The 17434-nt window shown below is 53.4% G+C and overlaps 8 protein-coding genes across 8 annotated transcripts, besides 4 other annotated features; 5 read left to right on the forward strand and 3 right to left on the reverse strand.

Moving 5' to 3' along the window:
* Positions 1–182: part of a mobile genetic element that runs on past the window's edge.
* Positions 183–2936: 2754 nt separating this feature from the next.
* osc3 (oxidosqualene cyclase helA) lies at positions 2937–5153 on the reverse strand (the record flags this gene model as incomplete). Its single annotated transcript, XM_001266548.1, has 1 exon — positions 2937–5153. One exon carries the CDS (start codon positions 5151–5153, stop codon positions 2937–2939), a length of 2217 nt encoding a protein of 738 aa, XP_001266549.1.
* A 482-nt stretch (positions 5154–5635) lies between these two features.
* Positions 5636–7189, reverse strand: cyp5081A1 (cytochrome P450 monooxygenase helB1; the record flags this gene model as incomplete). Its single annotated transcript, XM_001266549.1, has 1 exon — positions 5636–7189. The coding sequence occupies one exon, from the start codon at positions 7187–7189 to the stop codon at positions 5636–5638; it is 1554 nt and encodes a 517-aa protein (XP_001266550.1).
* A 733-nt stretch (positions 7190–7922) lies between these two features.
* Positions 7923–9446, forward strand: cyp5081B1 (cytochrome P450 monooxygenase helB2; the record flags this gene model as incomplete). Its single annotated transcript, XM_001266550.1, has 1 exon — positions 7923–9446. The coding sequence occupies one exon, from the start codon at positions 7923–7925 to the stop codon at positions 9444–9446; it is 1524 nt and encodes a 507-aa protein (XP_001266551.1).
* A 37-nt stretch (positions 9447–9483) lies between these two features.
* Positions 9484–10257, reverse strand: sdr1 (short-chain dehydrogenase helC; the record flags this gene model as incomplete). The annotated part of the gene is made up of 1 exon (XM_001266551.1): positions 9484–10257. One exon carries the CDS (start codon positions 10255–10257, stop codon positions 9484–9486), a length of 774 nt encoding a protein of 257 aa, XP_001266552.1.
* A 291-nt stretch (positions 10258–10548) lies between these two features.
* On the forward strand, positions 10549–12072 carry cyp5081D1 (cytochrome P450 monooxygenase helB3; the record flags this gene model as incomplete). The annotated part of the gene is made up of 1 exon (XM_001266552.1): positions 10549–12072. One exon carries the CDS (start codon positions 10549–10551, stop codon positions 12070–12072), a length of 1524 nt encoding a protein of 507 aa, XP_001266553.1.
* A 414-nt stretch (positions 12073–12486) lies between these two features.
* Positions 12487–13941, forward strand: helD1 (acyltransferase helD1; the record flags this gene model as incomplete). The annotated part of the gene is made up of 1 exon (XM_001266553.1): positions 12487–13941. One exon carries the CDS (start codon positions 12487–12489, stop codon positions 13939–13941), a length of 1455 nt encoding a protein of 484 aa, XP_001266554.1.
* Positions 12983–13016: a microsatellite.
* Positions 12983–13017: a microsatellite.
* Positions 12983–13019: a microsatellite.
* A 180-nt stretch (positions 13942–14121) lies between the features above and the next one.
* Positions 14122–15636, forward strand: cyp5081C1 (cytochrome P450 monooxygenase helB4; the record flags this gene model as incomplete). The annotated part of the gene is made up of 1 exon (XM_001266554.1): positions 14122–15636. One exon carries the CDS (start codon positions 14122–14124, stop codon positions 15634–15636), a length of 1515 nt encoding a protein of 504 aa, XP_001266555.1.
* Positions 15637–16036: 400 nt separating this feature from the next.
* On the forward strand, positions 16037–17428 carry helD2 (acyltransferase helD2; the record flags this gene model as incomplete). Its single annotated transcript, XM_001266555.1, has 1 exon — positions 16037–17428. One exon carries the CDS (start codon positions 16037–16039, stop codon positions 17426–17428), a length of 1392 nt encoding a protein of 463 aa, XP_001266556.1.
* Positions 17429–17434: the final 6 nt, after the last annotated feature.

Genomic DNA, 17434 nt, shown 5'->3' on the forward strand with positions numbered 1-17434 from the left:
CTTCGTAGACATATGGCCCCACATAGCTGCTTCCTTTATTATTCCCCGTACTGTAACTCGGAGTCCATCACCAGTCCTAGTATCTTGCTACTTTTCTTTAGGATAATCGCCTGGCTGTTAATTATATATAGGCTTGTATCGGTCCGTTTGGATGGTGCGTGAAGTGTATAATAACCATCTTTCCCTCCTTAAATATCGCCTTGCTTTGTCTCTCCTATTCCAATGCTCTGTCAATAACGGCCTGGATGCCTGCTCGGTTTGCTTCTGATGTCAGACCTGTCACTCAGTAATTACTCTTATGTTACCTTTGGATTGTCCTTAATCCTAGTCAGATCATTATATCATTACACCAGCATATACCTGGTTGGTATATCAATAGGCTGCCTGGTTGGTCGGACTCAGGCAAGTATCAGATATAGTCCAGGGACTATATAACCCCGTTCCCAAAATAGTTGACTAGAAGAGAACAGCAGAGACAGATCCCGGGGTGTGACACTAGACAGCGACTTGCTGGTATGACTACTGAACTCAGGGGAGTGATAGGTTTGCTAAGGAAAACAAATATGCCGTGCTTTCAGAACTTAATGCGGCCATGGTTAGTATATTTACCCTAGCAGTAGTTGAGCTCTCAGATAAAGCAGTCATGGATTATCTCACTAAGACTCTAGTCTTTCTCACTGCAACCACTAGAATGCTATATAATGCGCTGTGGTATCTTCTAGTTCTTATGTTTAGAGCTGGTTATAGTATGGTTATATACAACTACTACTAACTTCACCAACCTATGCAAGCTATATTAAAGCTTATAAAGAAAATGACAATATTTAGCATTTCCAAAGTAGGAGGAAACAGTAGAGATGAAAGCAGTCCTTCTCTTAAATCTAATAATTTTAGTGAAGCGCTCAATGATCAGAATCAGTATTCTACTTTCAGAATCTGAGCCATGCACTATACCCCATGGCTACTATTTAAATTACTCATGAAAAAACTGATGCAGTAATAATTGTAGCATTCTCTTTTATAATTATTATTATTATAGTACTTTGAGGCATTCTACCTCAACCTCCACCCCTATACAAACTCTTCACTAATCTTTATCTTGCTAGGACTACCATTTCCAGCAGTGGCCTGGTTGTAATTCCACCACTCAGGGAGTATATAGTGGCTGAAGGATAGGTCAATCCGCCCAATTTCCTTATTAGACTCACCATTATACAAGCATTTCCTGGACTAACCTTCAACTTCTACCTTCTTTTTGGTAGCTTGACCACTATTCATGGCGGACACCCTGCTTTTACTAGAGCCATTCTTGCCTTTTACAAAATTTTTGCTCCTAGTAATGTTCTTGTTCGTAGAATAATGGGTGTTTGGGGAGCATCGCGAAGTTGATATTAGGTGAAATGTGCAGTAAGAGGCATCAATACTATGGCAGTCGTTTGATGTACACTGCGGTGTATCGTATATGGCAGATTGGCTATCTCAACAAAGGTTTCTAATCAGGCAAGAGTCTGGGAGATGACCCATGGTGGGTGGTTGAGACCGTCACTAGCTATGTGGGCTGGCAATACTTTGGCATTGTAGCTCCACTGACTATTCTTCTTAGAGCTATGTTAGGCTTATTTAGATACAGAGCTGTTTAGTTTTAGCGTGAAAATGTATGCTCAGTTTATATACAGCCTTCCAGTTCTACTTTCAGCTTCGTGAGATGTCTTAGATATCTGATCATCATCACGCAATATATAGGAAAGTTGAGGGGCAAAACCAGTGACAAAACATGTCACCAGAGGCAGAGCAATATTAAGAAAGCGCGTGGTATAGCATTAGATAACTGCCTTAACCTTGGATAAATTCAAGGGGAATTCCCAAACCTCTTAGCAAGGGGTAAAAATTGGGGTCGCATGCAGATTTGTCAGTGACACCAGACTGGCTGAAGGCCATATTGTATACTAAAGCACTGGTCACTACAGTGATAGCTTTGCCTTGCACTAGCATGTATGGCAACCAATAAGAAACATTGAATCTAGATGTTGGGTGTTGTAGTTAGGTCAACTTTTAAGCTTATTCTCTCTGGACAGGGAAGTACCTTTCCGGCTCAGTCCGTCAAGGAGGATCCTGTGCAGACTGGCAACCAAGAAATGGGCTTGTGGTGGTGGGAACGATGTGTGCTGATGTAAAACCATTACTGATTGTTTGCACCGTTGATAGCTTGCCTGCTTTTACATACAGCTTCATTTCAGAATGTACTACGTACTCACCTTTTATCAATTTTCTCAATCGTTATATGACTGAGGCGATCTTGACCTGTGATTTTCTTGTCTTTTCTTCTCTTTCCGGATATGAACAATTTTTAGAAAATACTTTGTCGACAATAATCTTTTTCTCTATTCACTTTGTTTTTATCAACGAGACTAAGTAGGCGTACCCCCTTCCCTATTTACAAAATATAGGAGTTGATCCTCTTTAAAGCCACTATCTCTCCAGACAGGCTAGAGTTTATATTATAAGGCAATATTTTTAGGTAGTGTCACTCATCACAATGCACATGCTCTATATATTCACCATCACATCTAACGGCCAGGTTGTTGTTTCTTAAAGCTAATCCCCTACTGCTTTCCTTCACGATAGCAGAATACTAAATTATCCCATATCACAGCTCTTCAACTGTTGGATTCTACATCCGAAACGCGACGGAATTAGTCTTGAGATAGAGTATACCACACGTATTTGCCAAGTATAGACCGGGAACAAAAGAGACCTAGACATCGTCACATGGATAGCCAAAAGAGGGCCTTCCTATCTCTGTCTGGAACTGTGAGCTGAAGATGAGGAGAATAGCATACTAGCATTAAATTACTCAAGCTGGTTATCACAGCTGCGGTGACTATGGGGCATGCGTGCTACTTGATCATAAAGGCAATAATTGGTGTTACTCAGTATCAGACTAGTTGCGCAGCTAGACATTCATCTCCGTGCACCGCAGCATACCTTCCCAGCGCCATCAATGTGAAGTGAAACTTGTAATTCGGATACCGCATCCCCCCAGGAGGAGCAAACACTCCTTCCAGCGCCCCCGGCAACCACTCCCCGGTATCCTGCTGCTCCTTCATAAGATACGCAACACCGCGACGAATGGCCTCATGGTTCCCACATCGTGCCGCTAGCAATCCTATCACCGCATAGGCGGTATTAGTCACCTGGCTCCCGTCCGGATGAGGGAGGTACTGTTTGAACCGAACGGTATCCAAGCTCTCACCCCACCCGCCGTCTGGATTCTGGTGCTGCAGCAAGAAACTACAAGCCCGCTGGCACGCGGCGCAGTTGGACTCATTTCGACCCATGCAGGCCAGTCCCTGCAGCGCAAACATCGTCGCATACGTGAAGCAGACTCCCCAACTGGCGAACCAGCCGCCATTCGGGTACTGTGACCGCAGCAGGTAGTCGACACTCCGGGAAACGCAGGCCTGGATATCCCGTGCTCGGTAGGTAGGGTACTCCCGGGCGAACGTCGTCAGACTCATGATCACGGAGCTGGTACATTCCGGATACAGATTATCCGTCATGACGTTCTCGTAGAGTTCTGTGATGTTGAGCAGTTCCAGGAACTTTGGCCCCCGCACGGGCTCATAAGCCGAGAACCCGCCACCGGCATTCTCCATCCCCAGTATCAGATCAATGGCCTGCTGGAGCCGCTCGTCGGAGATGCGACTGGGGAAGCCCTCGATCTGCTGCAGGAGCACGACGACCTTGACGGCCTCCGCGGTGGTGTCCGACACGGCGTAGGATTGGTCACGGGTGCTGAAGGGCCAGGCGCCGCGAGTCGGCTGCCGGTAAACGTGGTGCACACCAAGGGGATCTTCGCGGATCTGCGAGTTGTCGATAAATTCGAGGGCTTTGCGTAGAATGGCCTGGTTTTCGGGCCGCGCGGCCAGTCCGGCGTCGATGGTGGCCTGCACCGTCAACGCTGTATCCCACAGCGAGGTCCCATTTGTGCCGGAGGCAGCCAGACCCTCGCGGCACAGCCACATCGGGTCGATGAACCGGTCGCGCATGCCCCGGATCCAGTGGCTGTCTCGGCCGTGGGCGTGATACAGCGCCAGCATGTTTGAGGCGAAGCTCACGGGCGCGATGCACAGGTAGTGGGTGTTGCGGGTTTCCGTTTCGATCTGGAACAGAGCTTCGTTGAGCGCGCGGCGCCGCAGGAAGGGGATCTTGAAGGTCTCGTACGTCGTCAGAGCAGAGGTAAAACTGCGTTGGATCCAGGTTGGATCTGTGAGACGGTCCGCGGCGCTGACGTTGGTGCGCTGCGCTGGCCAGTTGATCTGCTCGTAGGGGATGTCGTAGAGCTCGTCGCGCAGAGCCTGCACGAGTTTGTTGGGCGGCATGGAGAATCGATGGCCGTACAGATAGCTCATGCTGATGTAGACATTCCGGGTGTGCACCCACCATTTCCCCGGATTGAAGGGCAAGCTTGCAGGCACGAGCAACGGCTCCGGCGGCAGGGGAATCATCCCTTCCCACTCGTACACGCCGAGGACGCACAGCCAGAACTTGCCCCAGGTCGGGGTGGCACTCGCGCTTCCCAGTCGATGCAGGGTGTTGCGCGCCCTTGCCATCGCTGGATGCTCCGGCCCCAAGCCCAGGATCCTCAACATGCAATAGTTCATCACCGTCCCAAAGACGGTCGACGGGGACTGAATGAACAGGCCCCATCCGCCGTCCTCGTTGACCACGTTGAGTAAGTACCGGCACATTTCCTGCTTCATGTGGGAGTCAATAGGGATCCCCACGATGTACCTCGCGATGACCATCCCACTGGTGACGAACAGGGGGCCGTCATCGTTGCATCCCCAGTGCCCATCGGCTGTCTGCAGGCGTTTGAAGAATTCCCATCCGTTTTCCACGGCCTCCAGGGCGCGGGTAGCGCGAGGCCGCGCGGGGAGTTCATACGGTAGACCCAGCCAGTACTTTTCCAGGATGCTTTGCGGTCGTTTTCTGGCTTCGTCCTCGGACTCTAGATACTCCCACATGTGCCGGCCATTGTCGACGTTGAGCCGCCATCGCGATAGATTGGTACCGAATTCGCTGGCGGCTTTGGTGTTGGAGAATTCGGCCTTGCCGATGACTGTCGCAGGCATGCTGCTGTCTGTAGTCATGGTTAAAGGCAAGAGCTCCGTTACTACTGCTGTGGGCCTTACAAGAAGGACTTTATACTGAACTATCTGTACCGTGGCAAGACTGCAAATAATCTGTATTACCAGACTGGTCTTTTTAGTTTACTTTACGCTTTATTTCTTACATTATTTTCAAAAAATAAAAATAGAAACCTCCGAAACAGGCAGTACGACAAAAACGAGGGGGGTGACTCCGTTGCCTAAAAGCCGAGCCTTCTGCATGCTCGCCCCTATGCACGAGGAACGCCTCTGCCTGCTTCGCAGTCAACTGATTCTGACCTCTAACTCGTCCTGGTCATTCTCCAGATGCCTACGGACTTTAGAAAACAAGGCGTGGTATGCGCCTTTCCCACTTCAGGTTTCTAACGTGTCAATCATGCCATTTGACCAGCCACCCGCTCCACTTCTCTAAACTCGTTACATTTCACAAGACTAGCAAGAAGAATACTCTCTAGCGCATGCTTTCACTCGATCCTCCTGGTAATCACCATCCGACAGTCCCTCTCTGGCTTGGCCGGGAAGGACGCAATGAAGCACTTGGCGGGCATGAGAACCGGCAGCCCATTTTCATCTGTGCAATGCGGCCCAAATCGGCTATCTTCGGTCAGCGCAATGTCGTAGTCCTTGAGGACATTGGCGACAATGGTGAGCATTTCCACCCAGGCAAGGTTACGTCCAAGGCAGTTCCGCGGACCATAGGAAAAGGTGAAGAGCAACCGCTTGTTGTTCTCGCTATCAAGGAATCGATCCGGGTTGAACCGCGCTGGGTCGTCCCAGAGACTAGGATGCATGCTCGGCGAGCGCAGATTGACGTAGATTTCTGTCCCGGGCGGAATGTAATGTCCCTGCAGGGTGATGCCCGTAGAATGGGAAATTCGCGGGGTCAGTCCGGCCGTGGTGGGCGAGTGCCGAAGAGCCTCGTACACGCAGGCTTCGACATACGGCAAGCTGCTCCGCACGTCCTTGTGTGTCACCAAGTGGCTCAAGGAAAAGGTGCTGCGCACCTCGTGGACGGCGCGCCTGAGAGTCTCTGGGTAGAGCAGCAGCAGGTGGAATGTCCACATGATGGCAGATGAGGTGGTCTCGCTCCCCGCCAGCATCATCATGATACTCTCGGCCTGCACCTCATGCGGGCTCATCTTGACTTTAGACTCGGGGTCCTCCGCGTCGATAAACGCCTGCAGCATGTCCAAGGGCTTTTCCGTGGAGTCGTCAGCCAGCAACTGCTTGCGCATGTCGACAGCGTCGCTGCTGAACGCCGCCAGCTCGCGATACATGATTTTCCACGGCCGCATAATGAGCGAGAATGGCAGGAGCGACAGCAGGGCCAGGACGACGGGCGACTCCAGCATCTCCATGATCAACCCGGCCCATTTCATGATTGACGAGCTACCGCGGGAGATGGCGTTGAAGTTGCGCCCGAACGCCAGCGCACTCATGATGTCGAACGTCACGAGCTGGGTGTCAGTGCGGTAGTTGACCTCGGTTGGGCGCCCGCTGTTCGCTCCTATTAACGCGTCCCATTTCGTGCGGATGGCCTGGTATCCATGCTGGAGGATCAGAGGCTCTGCGCGTCCCAGATAAGCGTAGTTGAAGAAGGGACCTAGCTGCCGCCGGCGACGGTTGGCCAGCTCTGGCTCCCTAAGCGAGACGATATTGGGTGTGTTGCCGTCGTTGAAGATGTCAAAGAAGGCGGCCTTGCGAAACTCCTGGGAGCCTAGCACGGCGCGGATGTCGTCTGGGTGATTGATGCATACCGCACGGGGTTTGTAGACATATACATCGCCGTACCTGGCCACGTCTTTGTCGACGGTCTGGGTCACCTTCCCGGAGAAAGTGTCGACATTGGCGCGTTTGGTGGTCAGTCGGGCCAGAAGGGGCCCAGGAATGGAACAGAGGGGAGAGAGGAAATAGGCGTCAATCAGTCGATAGGTGAGGGCTCCAATGAAGATTGCCGCGAGCACTTGGAGTACGCTGATTGCGTTCAGAAAGGGCTGAAGCTCAGCGACTCTGATCATTGTGGAAGTAATAGTCTTCTCCCCCTGAAACAGTATGAATCAGAGCATTATAGAGGGAACCTGTCGTAGAATTGTGTTTATCTCGCCTGTGCCTCTTTGGTTCAAACATGGGACCAGGCGAGGCGTCAGGAACTGGCCTGATAGCATATGTTCGTATACAGATACATACTAGGGTCAACAATCCCATGTCGTATTGAGACTGGCTGCAGGCATCTAGATCGTGCACGAACGCATATGACAGACAGATTGAAAATTTCGATCAAGTATTTTGACTAGTATTTCTAACCCCTGGGCCACTGTGGAGATCATCCAGGGTCATCATTTTAAATATAAAGGTTATTGGTCAATTGCAGGATCGGCATCGTATTCAGCCGGAGAGGAGAAACCCGTGGCTATTTCATGTTCTTTTTCCAGATAGAGGCAAAACACCCACATGTTTACTTCAATTCCTTGTCAAAAGCGATGTCACCTTTGGTGGAACACGCAGATGCAAGCCTCTGTATCAGGAAATAGAAGGACACAGAGAGACAGTATCACATGTGATAGGCGCATGAGGCCACGCACCCAATGCAAGGGAAGTGAACCATCCCAATCCCACCGATAGACAAGAAGAGGGGTAATCCAGGATATACCAAAAAAGGGTAAATGAAGCGACGAGGACCTTTGCACAGCACTCTTATCTCTTTTGCGGATGAATCACCCTTGCCTCTCCTCGGACACGCGCTGAGACACTATGGCCCTTCCTATTATTCTCTGCCTAGTTGTCATCTTGTGGACTTCCTGGCGCCTGCTGGACGCCTTGTTCCTGTCTCCCCTTCACCGGGTTCCGGGACCGGTTCTTGCACGCTTCACCCCCCTTCGAGCAATCTATGCCCGCCTCCCCAGCCGGGTCATCCCCGCAGCCCTGGCCGACTTCCATACCTATGGGGACATCTACCTCTCCAAACCGCGGACCATAACAATCAGTCATCCCCGGGATGTGCGGGCCATCCTCGCGTCTTCCGAGTTTCAAAAGATTGACGTCTATCATGGCCTTAATGACCCTGTCATGGCGAATATCGTCACTTTCAGTGACCCCAAGCTCGCTAGTCGACGGCGCCGGCAGATCGGGCCGTACTTCAATCCCAGCTATCTGGCAAAAATGGAAGAGCTGATTCTGCGGAGCGGCTGCCGGGCTGTGGCGGACAAGTGGGATCGACTGATTGCTCAACAGGGCCATGGCCCAGAGAAAGCAGTGAAGGTGAACTACCGCCACGACCTGCAGCTGGCCACCTTTGATATTATGAGTGCGCTGGCATTTGGCCGGCGGCTGGACTCGCTGAAGGAAGAAGGGGAGAGTGTGGCGATCGTGGAGTGGATCATGGCGACAGCCGTCTATATCGGCGTGCGGATCAATTTCCGGCTGCTCATGGTGTTTCCCTTCTCGCGGCTGGTGCGGCGCTGGACCAGGGCATATTCGGAGTTTGTTCAATTTGGCAAGCACGCAGTGGCCAGTCGCAAGGAGCTGTTGGCACAAGGATGCCAGAAGCCCGTCGATCTGCTCCAGGCATTTATTGATGCAGAAGACCCCGACTCCAAGGTCAAGATGACGGCCGTGGAGGTGCAGGCCGAGAGCGTGGGCATGCAACTGGCTGGGAGTGAGACGACGGCCGCCTCGCTGACCTGGGTGGTGCATTTATTTACCTTGTATCCCGAGTATTATCGGATGGCTGTGGATGAGGTGCGTGGGCAGTTTGGTCCTGACCATTTGATCACCTATGCAGACTGTAATCGGCTGGTCTTTCTCGAGGCTTTTGTCTATGAGATGCTGCGGTACACGCCCATTACATCGAGTTTCATGCCTCGGGTTTCCTTCAGCAATGGGACCACCTTGCAGGGGCACTATATCCCCCCGGGCACCGAGATAGCATTCAACCTCATCGCTATGAATAACCGCGAGGACGTCTGGGAGGAACCGGAGAGGTTTCTGCCGGACCGGTTCCTGAAGGATCCCGATCTGAAGCGGAGTATCTTTGCCTTTTCGTATGGGACGCGCAGCTGTATAGGGCGCCATCTGGCATGGATGGAGATGATGACCGTTCTGGCGAATCTGCTAAAGGACTACGATTGGAGTTTACCAGAAGGCAGTCTGTACGGACCGCATCATGTAGACGAGCAGGGGAACCCCATTCGCATGCCGTCCAAGTGCCATATAGTGTTTGCGCCTACGCATCCGGACCGGGACTGTCAATTAGTGATAAGCCGGCCAAAGACCTAGAGTAGTTGGAATATGACGCGAAGACAAATAAGTTATTCTACGTATATCCATCATGTATTTTGATCCCCTCCACCGCATCCAAGTACAGGACCTTCCCATACAGCTCCTCATCCTCCACACACCGCACCACCGCGTCCGCCACTTCCTGCGGCTGCAACCTCTTCAACCCCATTGCCCGCATCTCCTCCTCGGGCGTATACCCTGGCCCCGTACGGTCCGTCTCCACCCGCATGCGATTCTTGTCAAAGCCCGTTGCAATCGCGGTCGGCGCCACCGCATTCACCCTCACGCGCGGATGAAACGCCCCAGCCGCAAAGGTAAACATGGCGGCGCCGGCCTTGGCCGCTCCGTACGGTGCGATGCTCGCATACGTCTTGAACGACGACGAGGAGGTCACGCTGACCACGCATCCGGCCTGGCCCTGGTCAAGCCCATCCCAGTATTTGATAGCCTGCTGGGTTGCGTAAATGGGCGCCGTTAGATTGACGGTGATCATATCCTGGATGTCCTGCGCGGAGAGCGCAAGGAACGGCGCGCGGAGGTACCCCGCGTTGTTGATCAGCACGGAAAACCCGCCCATGGTCTCGATGGTGAAGGAGAGGAGGGCATCGATTTCCCGTAGATTGGAGAGATCGCAGGGGAAGAAGGCGGCAGTGCCCTCGCCGTGAGTGAGGTTGAGCTTGGAAGCAGCGGCGGGGCCCTTTTCGGTGTCGATGTCGCTGAGCACGATGCGATAGTTGCGCTGGGCGAGGGCTTCAGCGATGCAGAGGCCCACGCCTTGGGCGGCGCCGGTGATGATGGCTGTGTTCATGGTCGGTCTGAGCTGAATACTATGAACAGGAAGTGGGATGTGGTGGAAGAGAGATTGAAAGAACAAACTGGAATAATAATTACAGATAGTACGGCTTGTTTCAAACCGTGTCTTATGCAAAAGCTTACCGAGGCCACCCAATGTGACTTAGGTTAATGACCTCTTAAGAGTCATCTGCTATCGAACTGTTCCTTATTACTTCTCTCACTGAACATTCTATCTTCCCTGTTCCCTTTCACAACACTCTGCTCAGTGCTAGTCAGTCCAGTCAGTCAGTCACTTCATGACACAATGGCCGCCGCCAGCCTCATCTCCATCCTTTTCGCTGTCCTCGCCCTCCGGCTTTGCTACCTGCTCATCCATGCTCTGTTTCTCTCTCCTCTCCGCCATATCCCCGCCCCGTTCATGGCCCGGGTGACATCGAAACGCCCCCTCTGGCATCTTCTCACTGGCAAGGCGGAAACCGCAGCGCGCCAGGACTATTCCACCTTTGGGGACATCTACCTCTGCAAGCCCAACACAGTGTACCTATGCGACCCCCACGATGCCTGTACAGTGCTCAGCTCGCACGCATTCCGCAAAACGGACATGTACCGGGTGTTTGAATACGAGGGCATCCCGAACGTATCCACCTTTACTGATCCGGCCGAGGCGCAGCGCCGTCGGCGACAACTGCACCCATTCTTCAACAATGCGTATCTAACACAGATGGAGCCAGTCATGCTGCAATACGGGGTCCAGGCTCTGAAAGCGCGCTGGGATGCCCAGCTGGCAAAGCACAAGAAGGTGGAGGTGAATTACCGGTACGATACCCAACTGGCCATGTTTGACATCACCGGCGCGCTCGTGTTTGGGCGCGAGTTCCACGCCCTCCAGACGAGCAATCTCGTGTATACGAAATGGGTCAACAATACGCTGTCGTACATGCTAGTGAGCCACTACTTCCCGTGGGTCAAGCGGGTCCCATTGTCCTGGTTGGTGAGGGGTCTGAAACAGTCATACGATGACCTAGTGGCCTTTAGCCAGGAGTCGATTGCCATCCGCCAGGCAGACCTGCGGGCGGGGCGTCCGAAGCCAGCGGACCTGCTGCAGGCGCTCCTCGACGCGGAAGATCCAGATTCCAAGGCCCCTATGACCGCGCGCGAGGTGCAGGCGGAGAGCATCGCCATGCTGGTTGGAGGCAGCGAGTCGACCTCCTCTGTCATCTCCTGGGTGATCCACTTTCTTTTGCTCTACCCGGAGCATCTTCAAGCGGTTGTGGCCGAGACTCGCGCCAACTTCCCCGCGAATCACACCATCACATTCAACGAGAGCAAGGCCAAACTCCCCTATCTCGAGGCCTGCATCTACGAGACTCTGCGTTGTATCCCGACGGCGAGCACCTCCTTTCCCCGTGTCTCAGACCAGCCTATCACCCTGAAGGGTTACTACATCCCTGCAGGCACAGAAATCGCCACTAACAAGTGCGCGGCCCATCTGCACCGGCCCTCCTGGGAGGATCCAGACCGGTTTTATCCTCCGCGTTTTCTCAAACAGGAGACATACCACGAAACCCGGCGGAATATGCTCTCGTTTGCCTACGGGACGCGGTTCTGCATTGGCCGCAATCTGGCCTGGGCGGTAATGATGGTGACGCTAGCTAATCTGTTCAAGAATTACGAGGTGGAGTTACCTGAGGACAGTCGCTTTGGGCCCACTATCGTCGATGCAGCGGGGAGGCCGAAGGTAATGCCCACGAAGATGGGGGTGGCCACCATGCCTGCAGATCCTGAGAGGGATTGTCGAATGATATTGTCAGCGAGAATTACAGAGTGATGTATTTTGCAGCCTGCAGTTTTAGGTTAGGGATCGACAAACAAGAAATGTGGCTATCTGAACGGAATGCTACCTTAACCTCATTCTGCAAATCTTGTCTGTGGAGCATAAACTGTAAATTACTGGCGGATACGAGCACAGGCCCTAATCGAGGTCTAGCCTGGCTTGGCTGCATATACGGGTTCGGAGCTAGCACTTGAAGAGCAATACATAAGTACGTATCGGGTAAAAGAACGGGTCTTCGTGATATTCGTATTCATGCAACAGCGAGACATTGCGGCACGAAGGTGGGCCGTCTTCGTTGCTTTCATCAATTTACCAAAGGCAGTTCCAGAGACCTGACTGCGAGATGTTGCGAACATTGATGCCTATGTCAGCTTGTCGCTCTCAATGAATGAAGAGTGCCCTGTCACCATGGAGTCAATCCCCCTCTCCCCGTTCGACCTACAAGGCTCCTTCTCCAACATCCCCTACGCCTTCTTCTACGAGAACACGCAGTCTGAGAATGACTTTATGCCCTCTGACCTCCTCAAGGGCTCGTTATGGGCTAGTCTTAAGCAATTCCCCATCCTGACAGGCCGTCTGCGGGCCAGGAGCACCGGGCACATCGTCGTCGAGGTCGACGCAGATAATCCCAACCAGCCCAATATCCGGGAGACGCTCTGCGACTCCGTCCACTGGTCGCAGCTCAAGGAGGCCAGTTTTTCCTGGGATGCGTGGCCGGCGGGCGTCGCGACCGTGGGACCTGTAGCCACTGCTGCGGCGGATGGGGAAATCAAACTGCTGAATATCCATGTAATGCGACTAGCACAGAACAGCGGGGTGATTCTCTTTATCAACATCCCCCATTACGTGGTGGACGGGGTGGGATATTTTGCTTTTATCAATCACTGGGCGGAGACGATGAGGAAGCAGCAGGAGCAGCAGGAGCAGCAGCAGCAGCAGGAGGAGGAGGAGGAGACTAAAAGTGAATTCAGCTTTGATCGTGGCATCATTCAGAGGTACTTGCCTGTGGAGCGAACTCCGTTGGATCCCCTCACGGAGTCGATCTACGGTCAGCGGAATCTGCTCGTCGATTGGCTTGCATGGCTCTCCCCAACGACGCTGGGAGGTCTACTCTCCAAGACCGCCGGCATGGCACGGGGTGAGGCTCATCTATTTCGTATCTCTCGAGCCTCTCTCGACCAGGTCCACAAAGCCGTGCAGCCGTATATCCCCCCCAGCACCCGTCTCTCGGACAACGACCTGCTCGTTGCGCTCATCAGCAAAGCCTACATCCAAAGTCAGCCCCAGCCGGAGCCTCCCGCGGGCTTTCTGAGCTGGCTCCGCCCTGGCCAGGGACAACCCGAAACCCACTGCACGGTGCGCGTCCCCTGCGATGTCCGCCGCCATCTGAACGTACGGGAGATATACACCGGGAATCTCCTCCTGGGGATGATGGTACGGACGCCGCTCGCTGAGCTCGCTCGTCCGACCTCCTCAGAGACTCTTGCGACGGCGGCGCTGAATGTCCGGCAGTCGATCGAGCGCGTGCAGCCGGGTCTGGTGGCCGCGTACCATGACCTGATCCGGGCGAATCCCACGAGCCATATGCGACCGTTGGCGTTCACAGCGACGCGCACGACGACCTCGCTTGTGACGACAAGCCAGGTGCGGTTCCCGATGTACGAGGCGGATTTTGGCGGTGGGAGGCCGTGCTTTGTGTGTTTGACGCCGGTGTTTGCGGGGAGCTATACCATGGCGGCGATTTTGCCGACGCCAGAGGGGAGGGAGGGAGGGGTGTATGTACTTCTGACGAGTAACGTAGAGGCTATGCAGGGGATCAAGAAGGATAAGTACTGGAATGAGCTGGTAGAGATAATTTGGTAGGACTGCACAGCAGTTTGACTTGAATATCCATTTTGAAGATATATATTCTAGTACGGGTAAGCAATGCAATGATTAAGACATTTGACCAATGTGCCCTAAGTCCGTCTCCTTATTAATATCTTTCTCCTCCCCTCACCTCTTTATTCCTCACAGACCGCATCTTCCCTATCAAACTGCAAAATGATAGAAATCCTCCGTTTTATCCCCCTCGTTCTACTCCTCAGCCTCACCTGGAGAATTACCTACGAGCTCTTCTTCTCCCCCCTTCGCCATATCCCCGGCTCTCGCCTAGCCCGCCTCTCCAGTAAATACTCCATCCTCAAACGAGTCCTCTCTGACGGCCCCCGATCCGTACAAGCCGACTACCAGCGCTACGGGAACATCTACGTCCATCGCCCGAATGGCGTCAGCATCAGCCACCCCGACGATATCCGCACCGTGCTGCTGTCGCCGGAATTCCGCAAGACAAAGGTCTACGAGATGCTCGACATTGAAGGGCACGCAAGCATCTTCACAACGCGGGACCCCGCGCAGGCGAGTCGTCGACGACGCCAGATCGGCCCGTATCTGAACCATGGGTATCTGGGGCGCATGGAGGGGTTGATTATGAAGTACAGCGTGCTTGCCATTAAGAGCAAGTGGGATAGACTGTTGGAGGAGAGTGGCAGACAGCAGGTTACGGTCAACTACCGCGATCATACGCAGTATGCGACGTTTGATACGATCGGGGCCCTGGCATTTGGGAGGGAGTTCAATGCGCTGAAGAATGATGATCAGACGGTTATCCGGTGGATTGAGGCCACCGGGTTGTACCTGGGAATTCGGAAGAATTTTCCTCTCCTCAAGGTGTGGCCATTTTCCAGGGTGTTGCGCCAGTATCGCGAGCGGTACGAGCGGTTTATTGCTTATAGCAAGGAATCGGTGACGAGGCGAAAGAATCTGTTATCCTCTGCGGGAGAAGGACCGATGGATCTCCTGCAGGCGTTCATCGATGCGGAAGATCCAGAGAATCCCCGCGTGAAGATGACGGCGGACGAGGTGATGACGGAAAGCATCGCGATGCAGCTCGCCGGCAGCGAGTCCACCTCCTTTGTGACCTCGTGGGTGATCCATCTCCTGACGCTGTATCCTCAGCACCTGGCCAAGGTCACCGAGGAGGTCCGCAGCCAGTTCTCTCCCTCCCATCTGATCACTTTCGCCGAGTGCCGCGACAACCTCCCCTACCTGGAGGCGTGCGTCTACGAAACCCTGCGATACTCCCCGATCACCTCGGGCTTTTTGCCTCGCGTCTCCTACACAAAAGGCCTCACCATCCAGGGACACTACATCCCCCCAGGGGTGGAGGTTGCTATCAACCTCCATGGGGCGCACATCAACAAAGACGTGTGGACAAATCCGCATCTCTATGACCCCACGCGGTTTCTAGGCGATGAGCAGGCCAAGCGGAATGTATTTGCCTTTTCCTACGGTCACCGCAACTGCATTGGGCGTAATCTCGCAATGATGGAGATTATGATCATCATTGCGAATCTCCTCAAGGAGTATGACATTGCACTGCCCGAGGATAGTGTGCATGGGCCGTGGAATGTGGATGCCCTGGGGAGGCCAAGGATCATGCCCACGCGCAGTGCGTTGTTCACAACGCCCAAGTATCCAGAGCGGGATTGTCGGTTGGTCGTGTCTCACAGGCAGTAACTGATACCAGATGTGCCGAGTCTTGGTTAGTTGTTCTTTAGCTTTCCTCGTATAAGTTGAAGCCAAGTATGCAATTTGCGATGCGATGTAACCTTCGCCACAGGGCCAAGACCTAATGGATCAATTAACGATTGTCTTTCTGAGGATCTTCAAATAGTAATTTACAGAAGTCATTACGCAGCAGCAGCTTGTGTAAATCAAGCAGGCTAAGAAGCAAGGAAGACTAGTCTGTGGGTCAGTCTAGATGAGGGGGAATACGAAGCATACCCCAATGAAGAGAAGATAGCTGCTAAGAACACAAAAAGAATACAACAGTGAAAGAACTGGTCTTGTATTTGGAATTTCGGCTGTATTATATCATTCTCCCACCAGAGCTAAAGCAAGTGCAGCAGAAAACAAGATGGAAGACCTCAACATATCAAACCACGTCTATGATCTCTCTCCCCTTGACATCATCCCCAGTCACCTTTACATCACCAATGTCTTTTTCTACGAGAACAAAAGCCCCGGCCCCGGGCTGTTCATGCAATCCTCCCTCCTCAAGGAGTCATTGTATCGTGCCCTGCAGAACTTCCCAATTCTTCTCGGCCATGTGCGCCGTCACGGCCGCAATGCAATGCAGATTGTTGTTGACCGCGATAATCTAAACCTCCCGCTCTACCAAGAGCAGACACACCCGCACCTTCATTTCCGGCATCTGAAGGACAACGGGTTCCATCGTGATGTGTGGCCCAAAGACGCCAATGTCGTTGATCCGCGTGCGTCCCCCAATGGAGAATTGATCCAAGTGCATGTCCATCGACTGGCCGAGGAGAGCGGCGTGGTGATGGTGGTGCGTATAGCCCATTGCGCGGTGGACGCCAAGGGGTTTGTGGACTTTTTGCAGTCCTGGGGATGGTCTGCTAGGAACTACAGTCACCCCGAGGGCGAGAGCAGGCCTCTTCTGCTGATGGACCGTCGGGTGATGTACGAGTACCTTCCTGCGGATGTACAGCCAGCTCCTCCTCGCTCGATGTGGCATCCTGCATCATGGCTGCTAGGGCTATTATCAACGCTAGTGGTCCTCTTCCTCGGACTCTATAAACGCTTCCTCGGCGACAAAACCCCCGCGGACGAGATCGAGAGCCATCTCTTTTCCGTCTCCCGACACACCCTGGACCGTCTGCGCGATACAGCCACCCGCATCGACCCGTCCTCTCGCGTTTCTGATCATGATATCATCACCGCGCTCTTCACCCTCGCCTTCGCACACACCAAGCACCTGCTCACCCGCCGGACGCAGACCGTCAAGGCCATCGTCCCCTGCGACTTTCGCCACCGCATTGGTGTCCCGAGCAACTACACAGGCAGTTGCGCAATCGGCCTGTACGTCTCCATCCCGGGGTCCCTCCTCCAAACCCCGCTCACCGCGGAATCCGTCGCGCGAGCAGCCCTCCTGTCGCGAGCAGTCGTGGATACAGCCAATAGAGCCACTATTCAGACATTCATCCGGCGGGCGCTGCGGGCTATCGCTTTTGTGGGTGACAAGGCAAACATGCTGTATGCGATGATGGTGTCGCAGGCGTTTTCGAATCAGTCGAGACTGGGGTTTTACGAGGTGGATTTTGGAGCTGGGGGACCGGTGATGGTTGCGCCGATGGCGTATTCGAATACGGTTGCGGTGATTTGCCCTGCGCCTGGGCCTGGAGGGGATGGTGTCGGTGTCCGGGTGTTTTTGACGTTGAGGCCGGGAGTGATGCGGGTGTTGTTGGCGAAGGGGTTTTTGGACGAATTCACGGACATGGTATATTAGATTGCC

This window comes from Aspergillus fischeri, genomic scaffold (genome assembly GCF_000149645.3).
Source record: "Aspergillus fischeri NRRL 181 1099437636245 genomic scaffold, whole genome shotgun sequence".
In the NCBI taxonomy this organism is placed as follows: Eukaryota; Fungi; Ascomycota; class Eurotiomycetes; order Eurotiales; family Aspergillaceae; genus Aspergillus; species Aspergillus fischeri.